This window comes from Bidens hawaiensis, unplaced genomic scaffold, assembly GCF_021521415.1.
Source record: "Bidens hawaiensis isolate Kalapana, Puna unplaced genomic scaffold, B.hawaiensis_p1.1 tig00010461_1, whole genome shotgun sequence".
Taxonomy (NCBI): Eukaryota; Viridiplantae; Streptophyta; class Magnoliopsida; order Asterales; family Asteraceae; genus Bidens; species Bidens hawaiensis.
In genome coordinates this window covers 172,989-194,119 of record NW_027491796.1, presented here as the reverse complement: position 1 = coordinate 194,119, position 21,131 = coordinate 172,989, and the positions used below count along the sequence as shown (strand labels likewise).

At 32.6% G+C, this 21,131-nt stretch overlaps 1 protein-coding gene and 1 pseudogene across 1 annotated transcript; one reads left to right on the top strand and one right to left on the bottom strand.

Annotated features, from left to right (window-relative positions):
• Positions 1–4,255: 4,255 nt before the first annotated feature.
• LOC143535254 (uncharacterized) lies at positions 4,256–7,428 on the bottom strand. The gene is made up of 3 exons (XM_077029554.1): positions 6,727–7,428; positions 6,370–6,470; positions 4,256–4,968 (listed from the first exon to the last, which is right to left on the bottom strand). The coding sequence occupies exons 1-3, from the start codon at positions 7,245–7,247 to the stop codon at positions 4,343–4,345; spliced, it is 1,248 nt and encodes a 415-aa protein (XP_076885669.1). The 5' UTR covers positions 7,248–7,428; the 3' UTR covers positions 4,256–4,342.
• Positions 7,429–17,442: 10,014 nt separating this feature from the next.
• Positions 17,443–17,844, top strand: LOC143535253 (protein SMALL AUXIN UP-REGULATED RNA 51 pseudogene; annotated as a pseudogene).
• The last annotated feature ends 3,287 nt before the right edge of the window (positions 17,845–21,131 follow it).

The window sequence follows — 21,131 nt, the reverse complement described above, 5'->3', positions numbered from 1 at the left end:
AAAATCATAAATATCATTAAAAACAAAATTTTAAAATTAATAATAATAATAACATAGTTCATCCGTACGTACCTTTTTTTTAAAAGTTTTCAATGCACCGCCGTCGTTTGCATTGTCTTCCGTCGCCGTCGGCTTTTCCTCAGGTGACGTTGATGAACCTGGTACAGATCGTTTCTTAGTCCGGCCCCACTTAATTAAACTGTACCGATTAATAAACTCTTCCTTCTTGAATAATTTGGGAAGATCAAGTAGAATTTGAGCCACTTCAACCTCATCTTCCGTCGGCAATATCTTCCACCCACCGAAGAGGGGTCTTGCCGTCTTTTTCATTGCAATATTCAAACGAATCGATATACCCTGATGGAGAACTAGTTTCTAGTGGTGATTAAATGAATGAAATATTAATATTTATAGACAAAAATTGAATTATGAAGGATTAGAGTGAGAGTCGAATTGCCTGTTACTTGGAGGCGAAGGGTTTACCGTACACAAATAATATTAAGAGGGGGATTATTTTCTTATAAAGTTAATAATATTATTTTTTGTGCAAAACAAATATGTAAAAGGGTGAGGGGGTGAATGGGGTTGTGCCACGTGAACATGAGGGGTATTTTAGGGTTTAGTAGTGTTATGATTTATATTTATCGGGTTATTCATATCTTGATTATTCGATTGCTATTGGTTGATATAAATGAAAATTATTTTGTTTGATTTTAAAATCATTATATCTTAACAGAACTAGAAATATATCTTAACTTGCACCATAAGTTATGTAGCAAGATTATTAGTGTAATATATAATTGGGTAATTTTTGGTTTGGTTTTAGTTGGTTTTAACTTTTAAGCTATTAATGAAGGCTTGCATTATTTAAATTTTAAAATTTAAAGACTTAAATGGCTAAATTTTGGTTTTAGTTATCAATTATAACGATATAATTTGGTTCGGTTATGATTCGGTTAACTATTATCAGGTTTTTATTTTTGGGCTTAGTTGTATATAAATTTAGTATTTAATAAAAGAAAACAATTTCAACAAAAATAATACACATGTGACTGTGAATATGAATTTTATAGACTTTTTCATAGTATCATGAGTTAAAGGTAGTCTTATATCAAACAAAACAATGAAAAACTTTAAATTAACAAACATTTGAAATAAAGCTTGCAAACCTTGAGCAAACATTTTTAAGCAAAAACACCATCCAATAGGAAAACCGGTTTCATATGAGTATGATTGTATAGGCACCACCTACTTAGCATTCAGTTCAGTACCCTAGGAGGCAAAGAGCCGACATCAAGGTGCCAAACCTTCTCATCGATGTGAGTTCTTGGGGAAGATCACCCTGCTATTGGTTTTCATCAACGAACTAAACACCCAGAGATTGTTGTACATTTGTTCTAGACAGAGTTGCATAACAAACTCTTAAAAGCTAGTAACCTTCCTCTTACAATTCAGATTGCTAACATTTTGACCAAAGGATTATCATCTATAAATCTATTCATCCACTCGTTTGACTATCCATTGTATCAAGCTATGATTTGCTACCAACAACACTTTAGTGATATCAAAATGTTAACTAAGACATTGTATTTCAAATGTTGAGGGTGCAAATCCTACACGTGACCCAAAAAAAAACGTTAGAAAAAATAAATAACCCCGACATGATCTAAATTCTTTTCCTACAATGCATCACACACACGAAGGCTGAGGCCCAATTTTGCAGAGTAGGCTATAAGGCACAACACAATCAGGGCCCTTTTAGTATTGAAAATCCAAAAATTCAACAAACCCAAATTAAATACATATCAAACAAATCCGACAGTATACTCAATAGTAATAAATTAATAATAATAAAAATATTAATAATAATAACAACAACAATAAATTCTAATAGTATCCGCCAATCAGGGCCGGCTTAGACCCCATCCTGGGCTCGGCGACCGTTTAGGGCACAGTTTTAGTAGAGGGCACAAAATTTTTAAAAGGTTTTATATATGTATATCCATATATAAGTCTTTTTAAACATTAACAAGTGAAAGTGACAATGAAAAAAGAAGAAAGAAGGATATAATAAGGATAAAAGATAAAGAAATATTGCCTGAAATTTTTTTGGAATGTATAAGTTACAGCGAGAAGTAGCTTTTGTTGGTTTGGGGAATTGAAGGAGACGATAAAAGAAATTAATATTTTATTATCTATTTTGTACTTTTTTCCCCCACTTTTTCAATATGCTTGCTGACTTTTCTTTTTTCTTTTCTTTTTTGATAAATAATACAAACTTTTGTAGGTGTTATCATATAAGTAATCAAAGTGGGTTTATATTTCCATAAGCAATTTAGTAATCAACCCATTTATAAGTGTGTTTTTTTAATGTTTGCCATCGTATTGATTCGTATTTTGTATCATTTATTATTACAATTCTCGTTCATATTTTAAAAAAGAAAATTATATAAGGTCCATTTTTTATATTCGTCTCGGGCACTCGAATCTCGAAGACGGCCCTGCTGCCAATGTCTTGTTTTAATTTCTTTTTGCCAACAAGTTAAAAAATAGCACAAACAAAACAAAAGTAACACAAACCTAAGAGCACAGCCCCAACGGGTCGAAGCCCACAACAGTAGAATCACATGAATGTGGCAATTGGTAGTAGGGAACAGGGATGAGCTCGGGATGGTACCGTCACCAACCTTGAAAATTCCGATCTTAAAAATTTAAAATATTTGGTACTGGTATCGAAATGTTAGGTTTGGTACCGTACCGGTATCGAAAACTCAAACTTGGTACCGATTCGATACCGGTAGCAAGTTCATAAAATATTAAAATTTTATGGGGGTACATTATGGTTTACAACTTGGCAATAAAATTATTTAAATCAACTTATCTCTAAGAATGCTTTATGATTGGATGTATAAAACTTTTGTTATTATGTATGTCTTGTATATATGGCCTAACAATCTATAAATTCCACTCAAACGTGTCTTTTTTCTTTCTTTCTTCTTTTCTTTTAATTTTAATAAAAAGTATATTTTCATTAATTTCTTCTTTTCTTTTATTTTAATTAATTAATAAACATTATAAAGTAGAAACTAGAAACATTAAGTTGTTTATTTTCATTTGTGTGCATGCTGAATCTTTATGGCTATATCGATATAAATGAGCGTTAACATGTGCTAGCAATTATAATTCACGGAAACGCATGGACTAGTGTGCTTCATTAATTAGGTCATACTTTTGTTGCATTCAAATTAATCTTGGTATTCATAAAAAAACCTTATATGCGTGAATGCATCAATGTTGTGTCTTTAATGAGTATAGTGCTATACCTATTAATTACTTTTTGGGTTCATTGAAAAAAGATTATTGAAGGTTTTATTCCAATCATGTTTATAGTAGCAAAAATCAAATAACTAGCTATTACAATATATAAATATTGGGAAAAGCAAAAATCATGTTTTTTACTCTACAATGGGTGTATGTTTGTTAAAATTACTTGATAGCTATAGCTGAAAACTGGTGACTGATGGCTGGAAGCTGGTAGCTATAGCTGGTAGTTTGGAGCTATAGTTTTTTAGATATATTTAGATGTTTGACAGAGTAGATGGAGTTTTTAATACCAAAATGAGCATAAGTAAAAAATATAATACTAAATGTATTTATTTTGGAAGCTATTTAAGTAATTTTAAATACTAAAAGTTTGGAGTTTTTCTAATCGCTACTAGTATGAACTTCAAGTTTTCTTCCTAACCTAAAAGTTTTAAGCTTCTTCAATCAAACAAGTTTTTTTAATAAGTAAGAGCTTTTTCTTTAAAGCTTTAAGTTATAAGCTTCTAAAAGCTCATAACCAAACATACCCAATATATAATCACAGGCAATGGATTGCCTAAGTGTAACATCTAAAGATAAAGAATCGTCATTAACTGTTCGACGAGAACTTTATTTATTTGTTAACATAAGCGGAAATAAGCACAAATTAAGTTATCTCTGCTTAACTAAAGGAGCAAAGACGAAAAATCTTCCTGTTGGTTCATTTAGATCCAAGAACATTCAATAAACCATTTGCTTATTTCGTTTAAATAAACTAACACAAATAAACATGTCACTGGTGAATCAACAAGAAAACTAGCTCGTTTTAGTAATAGTTAAAACAAAAAAAATCCACTTTCATGTTTGTTTAGATCATTTGCAACAATATAAAACTAGCACAACTTATATATAAAATACACAAACTAACTAATTTTATATACAAAGGAAAACATTAAAGAAATGTGACGATAAGTTAAGCGTTTCCCATTAATCAAAGATTAGAAACTAAAACAAAAGGAAAACAATAAAACAGATGACATCAGCTTTCCATTGCCTTGTAAATAACAACAAAACATGGAAGTATGGCCCTTGGGTTATAAACGTACAACTCCTCAATATTCGAGTATGACCCGGGATGCCCGGCCATCGAATCGTACGGCCCCTCTTCCTCCGCTGGCACGTCTCGATCCACGCGCCTCACTTTCCCCGCAATCACCCGACACACCAACATGGCCCGCAATCCATGCGGGCCCACCACCAGGGAGTCGTGCGCCCTGCCACTACTAGCAGTGGTGCACACCCCTTTTCTGCTACCATCATCCAATTTCGGATTATAAAACCCGTGACGGATGATGGTGCAGACGCCGCAGCCTGGGATGGTCCCACATAAGCTGGATGAACCGTGGGACCCAAGGCTGCAGACCAGGGTGGTGCAGTGGAAACGAAGGAGCTCGTTGCCATCAGCGGCGCAACGAGAAGCGGCCGCGGTGGCTCGGAGCTTGACGGTATCGCGGTATTCCTCGAAACGTTGGATGGTCCGACGTGTGTTGTTGATTTTTAGGATCCGTTCGATTGTGAATATCGGATAGTCCTTGTTGAGCCAACTCGACTTGAATATTATCTCGACGATATTTCGACCAGAATCTTCGAGTCCAAGCTCCGACACTGTAAAAAAAAATAAACAAACAAAATTACTCTAAAACATATATGAAAGTTGTATATCTGATAATTATGCTCAATATGTTCAATATATTATACGTGTTACATAGGGTATAATGGTATATGAAAAAATGAATAGTACTAAGTTTAATATGAGTAGTGGGAGAACGATATGGACGGTTCAATGAGAAAATATTCTTTTTGCCTTAAAAAGAAGGCAAAATATTTATACAAATGGTCCCAAAAGAATGTTGTTACATGATTACATATAGGGAAAAAAGGCACACACTTGTAAAAAAAGACACAAAAGTCACCTTCATGTATAAAAGGTAAAGTGATAAAACTATTCATTACATGCAATGAACAAAAAGATGGAGTTAGGATAATGTTTAGGTCTAATTGCACACCAAATCAACTTTAATACATGTGTTGCGGAGGCTTGAATGGCACCCTCACCCTCCACATAGATGTAATGGAATAGGTTGCAAGTGATGTGGAAGAATGGCAAAACACCCCTATCCCCCCCCCACCCCCCGGCGCACACACACACAATTTTGGAGGTGATGTGCTCCACCTCTACACAACACATGGCCTAAGTAGAATATTCAAATCGTGATAATCACATTTAATGAGTAGAAACTAAATCGGGATAATCGCATTTAATGCATAGAAATCAAACACTCAAATAGTGGTAATTACATTTAATGAGTAGATATCAAATCGTGATAAATCGAATTTAATGAAACTTGTATATTGTAGTGTTTAGCAAAGCTAATTATAGGGAAAGGGAACGGATAGGCGATTACACGTATTGCATCAAAGTTAAAGCAATTATACATTTGTTTACCTAAAAATGATTATGTATATAAGGCTATATGTAATGGGGCAACGAATGCCCACGAAGTGGGTGATTTTTTGGGTGAACACTACCCCCAGGTGATTTGGGGGGGGGGGGGGGGGGGGTTTATTTTGTCGCCTGTGATTGATTGATGAATATTATTATTATATTTTTTTTGTGTGGTATATATATATATATATATATAGGCTACAACACCACTACATCATTAAAACAAAAACACACAATTTACTGACTGGACGTCACATGACACAAAACGTCATATTTTATAGCCCCTTCACTGCATGCATAAACTACACAATTATTTATGTAAAATTGGTTTTGTATATAGTAAAACTCTTCTTTTTAGACCGCAAAGTCAAACTAAACAACTCCAAGATACTTTTATACATCTCCTATACTTGTACCTTCCCATCACATGATTAGCAGTTCATAGCATTGTTGTTTCTCAAAATCTAATAGTATCTAAAATAATAAAATTAACTTAACCATTTGTAAAGTAAAAAAAAACAAATAGAAGATATTGATAAAAATAAAATTTAAAAGAATACCAGCATGCTTAACAGCTTGATGATGCTCCAAGCTTTCCACTTTAGGAAACACTTCTCCACATTCTGAACACAGACAACTTGTACTTCTTGGATTTGCATTCCTACATCATCAAATTATTATTATTATTATAAATAAAATTAACCTATTAAACATACAAATAACTAAAATAATTACTGTTATGAACCAGAGTAACAATGTTATAAAAAAATATTATAGTGTAATATAATAATTAACTCTAGTTCAAAAATCATACATTAACATAATTACTTTAGTTATTTATACATTACTTAACAATAAAAATCATTTATATTTGATCAAAACACTTATAAAATATATGAAAAAATAATAATATAAACCTTGCAGGATCAACAATGGCATGACACTCATAACACCCATAAAGCTTCCTCAACTGCATGCCTCTAGAACCCGACGTGTAACCACTGGATCTACCCGACCCGGTCAAAGATCCAGCACCAGAAGAAGAAGATGACGACAATGATGACGCACGCTTCTTCCTTCTAAGATCTTCCGGCGAGTTATTATTATTATTATTATTATTATTATTATTATCAGCCCTATGAACAACCCTAGTGGTGTTGCCATTAGCAACATCTCTAAAGCTACATATGGAGCTACAAGAACTCAGCTTTGAATACCCATTTGGGTTCCGACCCGGGTGGTCTTCTTGGATCTTTTGACCCGACCCGGTTACGTCAAGTTGTTTGCACTTTAAGAGGTTCTTGATTTGGTCCCATGAAGATGTTGGTTGGTGTTTGAGTTTAGTGTTTTGTGTTTGTGGGTGGTGTTGGTGTTTTCTTCTACGCTTTGTGGGTTGTACCTTGTGGGTTTCTGAAGGTGGGAGTTTGAGGACTGCCATGGATGAGAGAGTACAAGTAGATGATGCAGGAAGTGATGGTTAAATGTTGTTCATGGTATAGAGAGAGAGAGAGATGGCTTTGAAAGAGTTTTTGCTTCTTTTAATGAAGAGTGGATCTGAGGTAAATTTGAGGAGGGTAAAAGGGTTGGTGGAATTTATTGTTTTTTGTAGCCTTTTTTATTTTTTTACTTTTTAGTCTTTTTTTTTAATGGCTAATTAATATTATAATTAGGTTACGAGCTAAATTTATATCAAGATACACACATTTTTCGATTTAGAAAAGCTCTCAACTATGACCAATGACCGTGAGCACTTGCTCTAAGGCACGACAGCGCGTTGTAATATAACATGTTCTATTCAAGGATTAACTAGTGAACATCAAGTCCATTCTTTACCATTGCACCATCAGCTTATTGGCTTTTTTACTTTTTAAGTTGATATATTTCATGAACAATCCTTTTTTATAAGACTAGTAAATGAAAACTTGAGCCTTTTAAACATGAAGCCTAAATATGGCAACCGTGTCATAGTTTGTCTCGTTTAAGAGAAAGAAAAGACGTAGTTAAAGACGCCCTTTCATCCTCTTCTCTTTGTCTCACATAATCTCTTTGACCTATCTAATTTATGCGAGTATCCACATGTTCGGGTTACCCCCTCTATCTAAAAGTGTCTCATCCTTTCTTTATGTCTGACATAATCCAACCGATCATTTTCGTACATGGATGGGTAGGGTTGATTTCCCTTGGATTTCGGTTGCATTGAACGAGTAATAAATTGGTGGACCTTATATTGTAGCGATAAACAAAAACAAAATGTTTAAATGTTATTAAGATTAATAAGGGGGCGAACTTGTTCTTGAAAAAAAAATGAATTAATTCAAGTGTATACAAATATTGGGCTCAACAGTTTAATATGAAAGACTTAAGAGAGTCTTTTGCCCCACACAAATGTTCGATACTTTTGAGTGTCTCCGGCCCAAAGATACTGGGCTCAATAATAGATATGACTTATGAATTGGTAAGGCTGATTCAGGTAGAGATGTTTAAAACGGTTTGGGACTAGGAACCGGAACCGGTTCCTAACCGGTTCCTATATTCAAAACCACCTTTTAAACCGGTTCCAGGCTCGAACCGGTTAGGGAACCGAACCGGTTCTCCCACCCTCGGACCCCTAACCTATCTAACCGGTTCTTACCGGTTCCTAACCCGGTTCCTGTACCGTAACCGGTCAAAAAACGGCTATTTTTGACCCCAACGGTCAAAAAACGGCCAAAAAAAACGGTTAGGAACCGGTTCCGGTTCCTACCCGCCCCCACTCAGAAATGCAAGAACCGGTCACGGATCATCGGGTTGAATCAGATAGGGTCCGGTTCCTACAAAAAACGGGTAGGAACCGGTTTGGGTCCACCGGTTCGGTTCCAGGAACCGGTTTTGTTGATCATCTCTAGATTCAGGATGAGTGACATCTTGCATCTCAAAAATACCTGCCTGACTGCCGAGTAATTAAAGATCAAGTCATGAGTCACTAACTTACTATGGTACAGAAAATTGGTCTTCTGATTCAATGACATGAGGTGATAGTTAAGGCTTGGAATCTTTAAGACCTCATGTTCAAAACCTGGCTCAAGGAGTGGTGTGTTTCAGTTTTGATATGTTCCTGAGTGAGTCATACTGGGTATCAAAATTGAAAGGGACTGTTGATATTCTGTCTCAGGAATACTCACTTAGATATTGAGGGTAATTCCAAACGCTATTACAAGAATAAAACTTACTATGGTATGGGCCAAACAAATAATAAATATTATTGATAGAAAGGGATCTCTAGGCAGTTGATATGATATGACTGACATAAGTTAACAGAGTAACAGACTATTAAATGATCATTCAATTAATGCAATGTGTCACATTGGACGTTCAAGTACTCTGATATGAAATACGATCGAACAATATCACACACTTCGAGGCACACAAATGAGTGTTTGGACAAATCGGTTAAATGCTTCAGATTTTGACAACATAAGTATACACGTTTGGTACGCCATCTAACCGTGTATTGTTGAAGTAAGCACCGCGTTAATGCATAGTTGTACAAGACAAGGAAAACAATGATAGTGGTGGCGGACTGGTGATTCCGTTTGCCGTTCAGACAACAAAATCAAATGTCATTAGCGGCGGAATGTAGAGTCAACAACTTGTTACAAGCTTTTGTATTATTATTAGCATGGTAACACATTTGTTTAGGCTTGTTACCTTTTTTCTAAACATTATTTATTTGACCCATGAGCAAATTGAAAAAAGAAAAAAAAAACAAATTCCTCCATTTTCACATTAAGGGGTCATAAATTTTTCCTTTTAGCTAGTCAAATAAAATAACTCTTAATTTGACACTAGAAAGTCAAAATAGTGACTCAAATTGGGTGATGCATTTATATTTCGTTGTCTATGAACAGGTCATTGGACTATTGGACTCTTCTGATAAGTTATCTATTAAATCTAAACAGGCCACTATATATTAACCCCATTTGTATAGGGTATCAGGCCCTATAAGAGACAGAAGGCCCAAACCCAATTAATAGAAAGGGTCAAGTTTTTGATCTTGGCCATATAGAAAGCTAAACAGATAATCAGAGTTCCACTTTTAGTCATGATAATCTAATGGTACTAGTCGTTTCGGGTTGATGATTGATAGGTTTCGGATCAACTCTTTGAAATATTCAACTCAAACACTACATATTTGTGTCGTGCCATATCATAAACACTTGATTGTTCGTGCTTCAAGCCGACATGGTTCATGTTCATTTGCGAATATGAGTAATACATAGTTGCTTATCTTTCATTCACAATTAACAATTTTGGTTTTATATATTTAGATCCAGCTTAAATGAAACGAAGGGTAGTTAAAGCTTAAAACTACTTAATATAGTTGTTGCAATAAGGCGTGTTAAGTGATAAGGATTTCAAGATGAAAAGTATGTACACTTTTAAAACTAATGGTTAGATAACAAGTTAAAAACCAAAATATTGATCATAAAATTTTAACACTTTGCAAATAGTTTTCTACATAAAAGCCTTACTTCGGCTTTCTTTTCCTCAAAGAGAGTACAATTATTCGCGATCAAATGGTCAATGTTAGACCTGAGCAATTTAAGATCAAGAGTTGTTTATTTTTGTTCCTTCAATCCAAGAATTACGATTCTAAACTTTTAATATGCGATTTGAAAACATGACATGAGGGTTTGTTTTTCGTTTTACTTCTATCTCTCATTCATATGCCTCTCTTACAAACTTAGGGATGGATCTTATGGTTAAAAAATATTATCCGTTTCACGTGAGTATGATCGGATGTGGGTATAAAGAGGGGTAGGTATAGACGTATGTTAGATGAAATAGACACTTGTCTTGTCCTTTATGATGGGGTAATGTGCATTAATAGTTGTACGTTTGTAGTTAAGACAGAACATGTGATGGACATCTATGGCTGAGGTACGTCCTCAGTCCTTAGGTTTGCCTTTATTGGCCCACTGTACATAATTAAAAATACTTTCCAAATTTATCATTCTTGCAATAGTTTTAATTTTGAATTTTATTTCGTAATTTAAGGTTTTAAGGATCAACTTAAAGAATTTAACAATCTTATTTTGAATTATTAAGAAACCTGGACCGATTAAGATGTAGCATCTGAATCATTCAGTATATCTCTCAAACTTAACTATAAAGAGACTTCATAAACTATTAAGCGATGCATTTTGTTTTTAACCAAACACACTATACATCTGACCGGTTTAGAAGTAGTATTTTGTTGAAATTATTAAGAGATAACCTTATAGGCCCTCATTTGATTCAAACCATATATTAGACGAATACTTTATCATATTTTATGATCTAGTGTCGTGTTTACATGACAAATACCTTTTTTATTTTAATAAAAAGAAGACAAAGATGGAAGACAAAATATTTTATAAAATCTTACGAAATATTGTAAGTGAATATAAAGATAATTTTAACAAATAATGAAATAAACATGATGTGGCATAGGCAAGTGGATTTGAATTCTTCATTAACTTATAGATGCAAGAGAATGAGAATGAGAGATGGTTGGTCTCACCTCATAATTTCGCAATCACTTATTTTTTCTTTCAAATGGCATATATTTTATTAAAGATTAATTTTATATATATCCTTAGAAACATTACGAATATCATATATACTTGAGCAAAACTTAAAATATCATATACCCTTACAAAGTAACTATAAAGATCATATATCTCCTAATAAACACAATTAGATTATCATATATTCCCCTATTAATTAATAATAATCTAATAAATAACCATTTTACCGTTATTTTTCAAAAAAATTAACTTATATATATGCTCATTTTAACGGATAGACTATTCTACCACTTTCTATTGCATAATGTGTTTATACTCTATGCTATTATTTTAATTTTAATTGACATATCTCACCTTTAACGACAACCAAATCGTCTCTCATCACTTCATTAAAATTGCAAACCATTCGAATATTTGTTGCATAAAAATGGTCGACACTGTAAAACCTTTTATCACATCTAATCAAACTAGAATAATATGGTCATTTTCTAATTTTTTTGATGAATTGGCTATATATGATATATTAATAACTTTGTAAGTGCATATACGATATTTTTAGTTTTACATGGGTATATATAATATTTCAATATTTATTAGGGTATATGAAATTGCCCTGTTATTAAAACACATAAACGGGCAAAGACAAACACCAGAACAAATACTAACTAATAAATGTATGTAACCACTTAATTTGTTTTAAAGCATAGTGTTTAAAATATGTTGCCACAGAAAGGCAACTTGATCGCCTCTCTTGTCTTCATCATTATGAATGTTTCATTTGAAAAAAATTAAAAAAATATCTTAGTAAAAACGCAAGAAATGGGTAAAAAAACACAACATAAAACTAGTTAAAATGGGTATATATATGTGATTTTTAAAGTTTTAGTAAAATTAAAATATGTAAATATGCAATTAACAAGGTTTATAATAAAAACTAGTTTTTATCCCCCGTATTACGGGGGTTGTGTTTCTTTTTCGTGTCTAATATTCATATTTTTTTGCATTTTAATTTTATGTATTATAAAAAAGTTAATAATATACTTAGGGTTTGATGATTAAATAGTTTTACAAATAAATGACATGTTATAACCTGTTTAAAAGCTATAGGTTTGGTGAGACTTATGACCAGCTTATTTCTTTTTACTATAAAATTGTTTCTTATTATAAATAATATATTTTTCTTAAAAAAATTGGATATTAATATTTAGTATATCCTTACTTTATAAGATTTGCATATCAAATACTTGGTAAGATTTATTTTAAAACAGTGAGATGTTATAACTCGTTTAAGATAATCTAGGCATTGTGAGACCCATACCGTGAATTCGGGTCAAATGCACTTGAAGTCTTCATTTACAAATAAAACAATATGGTGGCTTGAGTAAATGTAAGAAACAATAATAAAGCTTTTAAATGTTTCGTTTATTTACGAGGGTTATTTTATGTTATTTGTTTCTAATATTTATTTATGTTTTGAATTTTTATTTTTTTATTGTATGAAAGTTAATAATATACTTATGGTTTGATGATAAATTGTTTCACAAATAAATGAGATGTTATAAACCGGTTTAAAAGCTATATGATTTGATGCGACCCAAGACCCGTTTATTTTTTTTATTATAAAATTGGTTTTTTAATTATAAATAATATATATCTTTTTTAAATAAATAATATATTAATTTTTAGTATATCCCTACTTTATAGGATTTTTTATCAAATATTTGATGACATTAGTTTTTAATTTAATAAGATGTTATAACCCGTTTAAGAAATATATGGGTTTGATTAGACCCATACCCATGAATTCGGGTCAAATGCATGAGAAGCATCCATTTAAAAATAAAGAAAATTTGGTGACTTCAAAAAAAGGGGAGCGACCACATCGCGACACCTACGATTTTATTGTTTTCGTTTATATATATTATAGATATGCAGTTAAGGAGGGTTTAGAAAGAGGAAATAAACAATTGTCCTAACTTTAAAATTATTTTAAGTAAATTGTTGGGTTTTTTTTTTTTTTTTTGTATAAATATCATGTTTCGTGAATTTCAAAGGTATATAACAATTTGTTCCAAAGATTCAAAACTCAAAAGAAAGGGCTAGTCAAACTCAACTTTTTGATCAAACAAATTAAACTTTCTTGATTTGCTATCAATTATCTAAGTTATGACATGTAAGGCTATGTGTAGTGGAGGGGCTATAATTGGGGGCGAATTGTGACACGTGGCGCCCAGTCAGCATGTTGTAGAAATTTGTTTTTGGGGTGTAATGGTGTAGGGGCTACAAGTTGGGCCCACAGTGTGTTTTTTATTATTTTCTTTTTATAATTAAACTAATTAAATAAAAACCAATTTATTTAAATAATTAAATTAAAATGCATTAAAATTAAAAAGAAATACAAAAAAAACATAACTAAAAAAAATACATAACTAAAAATATTAAAAAATATAACTAAAAAAGAAACTAATATCCGTAATATTCGCGCATTTTTTCACGTCGGCGTTGCATCAATAATTCGGCATCCTCGTGAAACCCCTCCGCTTTGAGGGATTCGTAGTCGTCTTTCATTTGTTTTAATTCGAATGTCTAGTTCAGCTTTTCTTGTTGTTTGTTGGATGCTCGAATGTCGGCTCCAATTACGGTGGCATTTGTTTCCAAACGACCGACCCACTCGTTTATTTCAACGGGCTCCGTATTGAATCGTGTTGACGACGAACCTTCCCCCTTATTTTTCCTCGATCTCCCGCGTGGTCGAGGCAACTCCTCTACCTCATCTTTGTCGGGTATATTCAAATCATCGGCTAAATTGACCGTGTCATCAAGGAAGAAGCTACGAGCATCGGAGGGTGTGTTTTGTGTGCTCGGATTTGTCGACGACGATGTCTTCGACCTTTTTGAAGGCCGGGATGAGCCGGCTCGTCATGCGGTCGGAACGGTTGGTACCACATTCCATTTCGAGCAACGACGTAGCTTTTCCCAAGAACTTAAATACTTGAACGGTTTCCCGGGCCGCTCAACAGTGTGACCCTGAGCTCGAAAGTCGCTCAAGGCTTGACCTATAATGTCGACGTCGTTATTTCCGCTACGCCAACCGGACCCCTTCAACCGGTTAATTATCCCGGCAAATTTTTGACAATCGGCGTTAATCCCCGTCCAGTGGGCTTGAACCGCTTCTTTTCCCCGGTAGTCTTCGGGTTTACCGGTTATCGCGAGCCAAGCTTCAATACTTTCTTCCAAAACACCCCGGTGGCTTGAAAGTTAGCTACAAATTAAATTTATTTGTAACATTTAGTATATATTTTAATAAACACTAAATACATTTTTAATAAATACTTAATATTAAAAAACTTACCGACGTCGGGATCCTCCGGAATGTTAATCCAAGCCCTTGCAAGGGCCACATCCTCCTCCTTGTTCCAATGCTTTTATGGATCACGTTGCGCCATCGTCTCCCCCGGTTGTTTTTTTTTTGTGTTTACGGGTCGGCTTTTTGCTTGAACCGGAGGCCCGTGACGTTTGCGTATTCGGTACCGACTCTGGTGGTGTAGACCCGAACGCCGGCATTGTGTTTTGGGGGCTGAGAAAGTTGGCGTACATGTTTAGGTTGGGGTCGGAAAGTTGATACGGATAGCTCGGTTGGTTCGGTTGGCTCGGTTGGTTCCATTGTAAGTTCGGTTGGTTCGGTTGGCTTGATTGTGAACCATACGTTTGACCGAAACCAGGGAATTGGTAGTTCGGTTGGTTCGGTTGGCTCGATTGCGAACCATACGTTTGACCGAAACCAGGGAATTGATAGTTCGGTTGGTTCGGTTGGCTCGATTGCGAACCATACGCTTGACTGAAAGCAGGGAGTTGGTAGTTCGGTTGGTTCGGGTTGTTTCTAGGATTCATTTTGTTTATTTTTTGTAAGAAATTGGGTATGATTTGTGTATAAAATGGATATAAAATGGAGAAGAATGGTGTATGTTTATATATATATATATATTGTTTAATTTTTTTTTTTTTTAAATTTGACCGTTTCACAACGGTCGTTTTAATATATTATTATTATTTTCTTCTTCAACCGGGCGACAAATATATCCCGCCCCCGCCCCTTTTCGCCCAATTATCGCCGGGGGGGGGGGGGTGTTCTTCCAAAAAATCGCTCCTCTTCGCCCCTTATTCCCGCCCACTACACACACCCTAAATAGTACAAAGAAAAGGAAAATATCACATGTTACATACATGTAAGATTTGACCATGAAAGAATAAAAATCTGTCAAAGAATTTATTACTTTCTATTTATCCCTAAACAAAGAATAACCACCTTTCGCAATTGGTGAAAAATGTAGTGTTTCGGTCAAAGGGGGCACTTGAGACGTCTAGTGTGTACTTAGATTTGTTTGCGATAGTTAATGCCATAATTGTAAATGATATATTTGAGGAATCTAGTAGGTGGGTAAATTGAGTGAAATGGAAAAGTTTTATTTCATTATGTGCTTTGGTTTGATTAATTACTTAAAACGTTACGTCACTGCTGTTACGAAGACAGTGGACTAACAACCAATCATAATCTAGAGCGAGAGATGTTTATCTCTTAGATCTGATTATTACACCCTTGGTTCGTTGCGGCATTCATAGAGAGGCATTTGCTTCATTAGTTGTGCCCTATTCAACTAGTTACTTTCATAAATAATAAAAGAGTTTGATGATTTTATCTATTTACTTATTTTTGATCCATTGTGTGTTGAGCTTAATTTAAAAAAAAGTTAATTTAACATTTAAGATGGAGATTTACGAGGAAAGATTTGAGACGAAAGTCACAATGTCTCAAGTTTATCGAAAGGTCATAAGTTGGAATTCAATTCCAACTGGGTTTACCGTAGCGGGTCTTCAGGCGACAGCTTTTTTTCGGAACAGGAGACGTTGGGCATGGACTACCAAGCGATGTCTACGATCGCAAGCGTATGGAATTATATTTTGTTATTGGGTTATCCCGTATAGCCGGGCTATATTCGTTAGTTAGAAAAAAAAAATAACATTTAATGAGGGAGGGGTCATGGTGTCCAGCTAAAGTGCAACATGTTCTAAAACTCTGAGGACTGCTCTTTGCTCTCTTCTTTCACACCCAAGCACTCCCACATGCCTTTGCTTTTCTCGTATATTAATATACTCACACTCGATTGGTCCTACAAAACCACCTGATTTGACTAAGTGAACAATACCGAATAACTAATAAGAACCAAGGAAAATAATACTTTTGCCTTGCCTTATATGTACTATGTGTTTGGATCAAATACAAATGAAATTAACGTGTTAAACGTGAGAATCAAGTAGAGTAATTAATTATATATACAAGTAGAGTAATTATGTAATTACTCTATGATGTAATTGCATAATTACCCTATTTGATTTTCACGTTTAGCACGTTAATTTCATTTGTATGTTAACCTTTCCTTATATATTATTCCGTATAATTTACATTTGCAAGTAACTTGAAACACTAGAGACAAACATCAAACATATGTAGAAATTGAAAAAGGTTGTTACCACAATGTGAACCTATTACCTTGATGTCATAAAGCAGCAACCTTATCAATTGTTGCTCCGATGTCTACCCTCAAAATCATTTAACATGTGGACTTCTAACAAACAATAAAAGCAATAATTTTTCTTTTCATATATACTATAGTACATATGTGTAACAAATGTTTGAAAAAATAAATAATATTGAATTTATAAGTAACCAATGTAAATTATACTATTCACGTGTTTTTTTTTTCAAACGTTCGTTACACACTTACGCTTATGTAAAAAGTCAAACTACATACGATTTTTTTTTTCATTTTCGTAAATATGCAATTTACATATATATGATATATAGATGTAAAAATAATTTGTTTTATATTGATTGATAGAAATTAGAAATATAGAATGTGTGCTTATATTTGTATGTACCATGTAGTGTGTGAGGAGTTGCTTATAAAGCCACATTCACATAGTACCCTATAAATACACCTCTATTCATAGTTTCATACCCACACACTACCTTTCTACTCACAAACTAAATCTCTCTTTCTCTCATTCCAAAAGTGAGAAAAAAAAAAGAATTTAGTTACCAAAATGGTCTTCAAGAAGTCATCAAGCAAACTCTCGCAAGCAGCACTTATCAAACATATCATGAAGAGATGTTCAAGCATAGGAAAGAAGCAACATTATGATGATGTACCAAAGGGCCATTTTGTCGTCTATGTCGGTGACAACCGCAGCAGATATGTCATACCAATTTCGTTCTTGTCACGGCCAGAGTTCCAGACCTTGCTTCATCAAGCCGAAGAAGAGTTCGGGTTCGATCATGACATGGGACTAACGATTCCTTGCGAAGAACAAGTTTTCGAGTCACTTACATCGTTTCTTCGGTTTTGAGAACATGACATCAACTTCTTGATCAATATATTAGTTTCTCTTTTGTTTCATATTTTATCTAACCATGCATTAAGATACTATTTGAAGTAAAACCCACAACATGTAATGGGTTTTTTACTTTTTTAGTTAATTGTAAATGATATTAACGAAGGGATGAATAGATTTGTTCTTCGTAAAATGAGTTATTTGTTCATGTTTATTAACTTTTTTTAACAACAATTTTTGACACCTAAAATATCACCTATCTTCGCATTTGCAGATCAATTAAACTCACTATCAAATTTGTGAAAGACAGACACATTACCACCAGGCACATCATTTTGAATGACGGCTTGGTGGTTAAAGAAAGGTGAAGCTTGAATATTTATAGCTCTATTCACGTTCAATTCCTCCTTTCCAATCATAACTTTCAGAGCGCTCTCGAATTTTCTTGTGAAATTGTGTACCATTGTGGCTTTTTGAAACCGTATACGGAAAATGTGTCGCATTACACATATTCTCACATGATATGTTTCTACGAAAAAGGTTACTATTTAAGAAAAAAAAAACGATTTTGGAATTATTTTAGGCACGGAAAAGGTTGAGCCGGTATGATTTATTTGTATTTCATTTTACTTATTCGTTTATTTGTTTTCAAGTTGGTTGGCTAGAAATATTACCTAAGCAATACGGAAGGGAAGTTATGCATTGACGTTATGATCGATCTAGACAAATAATAATAATAATATTGAAGTTATAAAAGTTATAACCTTAAGTTATACATCACTCTTTTGTAAGTGTGTATGAGAGAGTATGGAAGAGACGTAGCGGTTTCGACTATTGACTTTGGATCAATGTAATCCACATTCTACTTGTAAGTTTTTATTTATTTATTTACTAGGTTAGTTACACTTGTAGCACACGGGCAAGAATAACTAATTTTTTTAAACAATAACATAATGTGAAGTAAAAAAAAATGTATCATATATAAAGATATATTATACGGTAAAAAAATTACACATTACTCAACTTGGAAATAAAATGTTAGAAAATTCATAAATAATAAATTATTTATTTGTTATTTTCTATATCAAAACTTAGTTGTAAATGACAACTTTTTTTAAACCAACTCGTGGACCAAAACTCATTCTAAATCTAATCTTAAACTGTTTTGACATGAACAATGTTTGATACTTTTACCGGTTAAAGAAACTCATTCGTTTCGTATTGGTTACTGATAAAAATCTAATATTAATAACTAATGCAATATATTTTATATTAAAAAATTTACATATTTATGATGATATTAATTCTTTTAAAGGATGAATTTATAAATAAATTAAAATGAAATATTAAAAAGAGAATGTAATTATTATGAGAGAGAAGAGGAAAAATTTTGTAAGGATCAACATAGTGATAACATGTGACATTTATAAAGCTTTATTTATTAAATAGTATAGATTAGCTACCCATGTACACACGTGTTATAATAAGTAAATTAGTCAAATAATAACACAATGTGAAATACAAAAAATATGTTCAAAAGATATAAAGATATATTATATGATATAATAAATTACAGATTACACAATATAGAAATAAAAAGTTGTTAGAAAATTCATAAATCTCTAAATATTTCTTCATACATAATATTTTTAGTTTTATTTGTAATTTTACTTTCTATATCAAAACTTAGTAGTTCCATATTTTTCTGTTTTTAACTCTAGATAATGTAACACATCACTGACAATGAGTTAAAATAAATTTTTCTCAAAAACAAACTAACCATCTATAATAGTTGATCTTATCTTTTATTAATCTTCATTGCAAAACAAAAATAAAGTGAAAATTTAATTCTTTAGAATTAATCATTTTATCTAAAGGTATATGATTTTTTAAGAATAAAAGTGTGAGTTCCAATATTACTCTCGGATATGATTTTGGCTTCTATAACACAATTATCATACTGTACTTTCACATATAGTTTAGTTTCATTGCATAGAACAATTTGCAAGTTTATATTTTAAGCAATATCGGCTTTTAGGACTAACCTATACCTTTACAACCTTATATTCTGAGGTCATTTAGAACATCAGGAAACTAATATTTTCTTTTACGTATCATTTTATGTCTGATAGATACCATCTGAAGAATGGTAATATTTTTCATCTCCCATAAACATGGATAGCAAACTTTTGCTGATTTTTAAGGTTGAAATCATTTTTTGGTGCAAGTATAACTCGCTCAATAAAAAATCTGTATTTTTGAAGTCTTCAATAATATAAGGATATACAAAGTCAATTTATCTATGATTATTAGTGTGCTAATGTCTAACATTTGTATTCCAAATATAAGAAGTTGTCTTACCACCTGAAAACCAAAACATCCACTGTTTATATTTTTGTGGATTTCTAAGATAATGAACTTAACATAAATGATAGGTTGATTAAATAGTCAATTAAAAAAAAGTTGTAAAAGTTACCTTTTTAAACCAACCCGTGGACCGAAACTCATGAAAATCATAAATTGTTTTGACCCAAACCATATTTGATACTTTAACCGGTCAAAGAAACCCGCAAGTTTAAGTTAACATAAACACTAAGAATACATCAATAGAGAATTTGTCTTTCCAAGGTTGAAAGAAAAAGACTTGTGACCTAGTAAATAATCATATATATATAATAAGTTAAATATAGACATATAAAACAAAATAACATATATATGTTGGTATTAAAATTTTTAAATCAAGAAAGAATTATTAATAAGAAAGAGAAATGTCAAATGTATTTAATATGAGAGAGAAGTGGGAAAATTTTTGTATGGATCACTTTGGTAATGACATGTGTCACTTAAAAAGTTTTATTTATTATATAGTATAGATAAGTTAAATATATATATAAAACAAAATAACATATTTATGTTGGTATTAAAACTTTTAAATCAAGAAAGAATTATTAAAAAAAGAAAATAAAAGATTAAAAAGTAAAAAAAATGAAATACAAATTATTAATAAGAAAGCGAAATATCAAATGTATTTCATATGAGAGAGAGGTGGGAAAATTTTTGTAAGGATCATTTTGGTAATGACATGTGTCACTTAGAAAATCTTATTTATTATATAGTATAGATATAGATTTATGGAAGTTTCTAAATATTTGTCAAATTATGCATGCTTAATAAAAAGTTTGTAACAAAGCATTTGACTAAGCACATATAATCTCTCTTCGACTTTTTTAACACCGTGTTATGATTTAAAGCCATTAAAGTTTCATCTTTAACATTTGAGTCTTACCATGAGTTGAATATTTTCTTTGTCATCCGGTAATGCCTTAAAACCCTTCCCTTACCGCTTCGACATGGTATGTCAGGTTTTAAAGCCATGCCACATC

Bases quoted from the DNA above. Each gene is read 5' to 3' on its own strand.
- LOC143535254 (XM_077029554.1), bottom strand. From the start codon at position 7,247: ATGGCAGTCCTCAAACTCCCACCTTCAGAAACCCACAAGGTACAACCC. The intron at 6,471-6,726 runs GTTTATATTATT...TTGATGATGTAG, and splicing joins GCCATTGTTGATCCTGCAAG to GAATGCAAATCCAAGAAGTA. The intron at 4,969-6,369 runs GTATTCTTTTAA...TTTTTTTTACAG, and splicing joins TCAAGCTGTTAAGCATGCTG to TGTCGGAGCTTGGACTCGAA.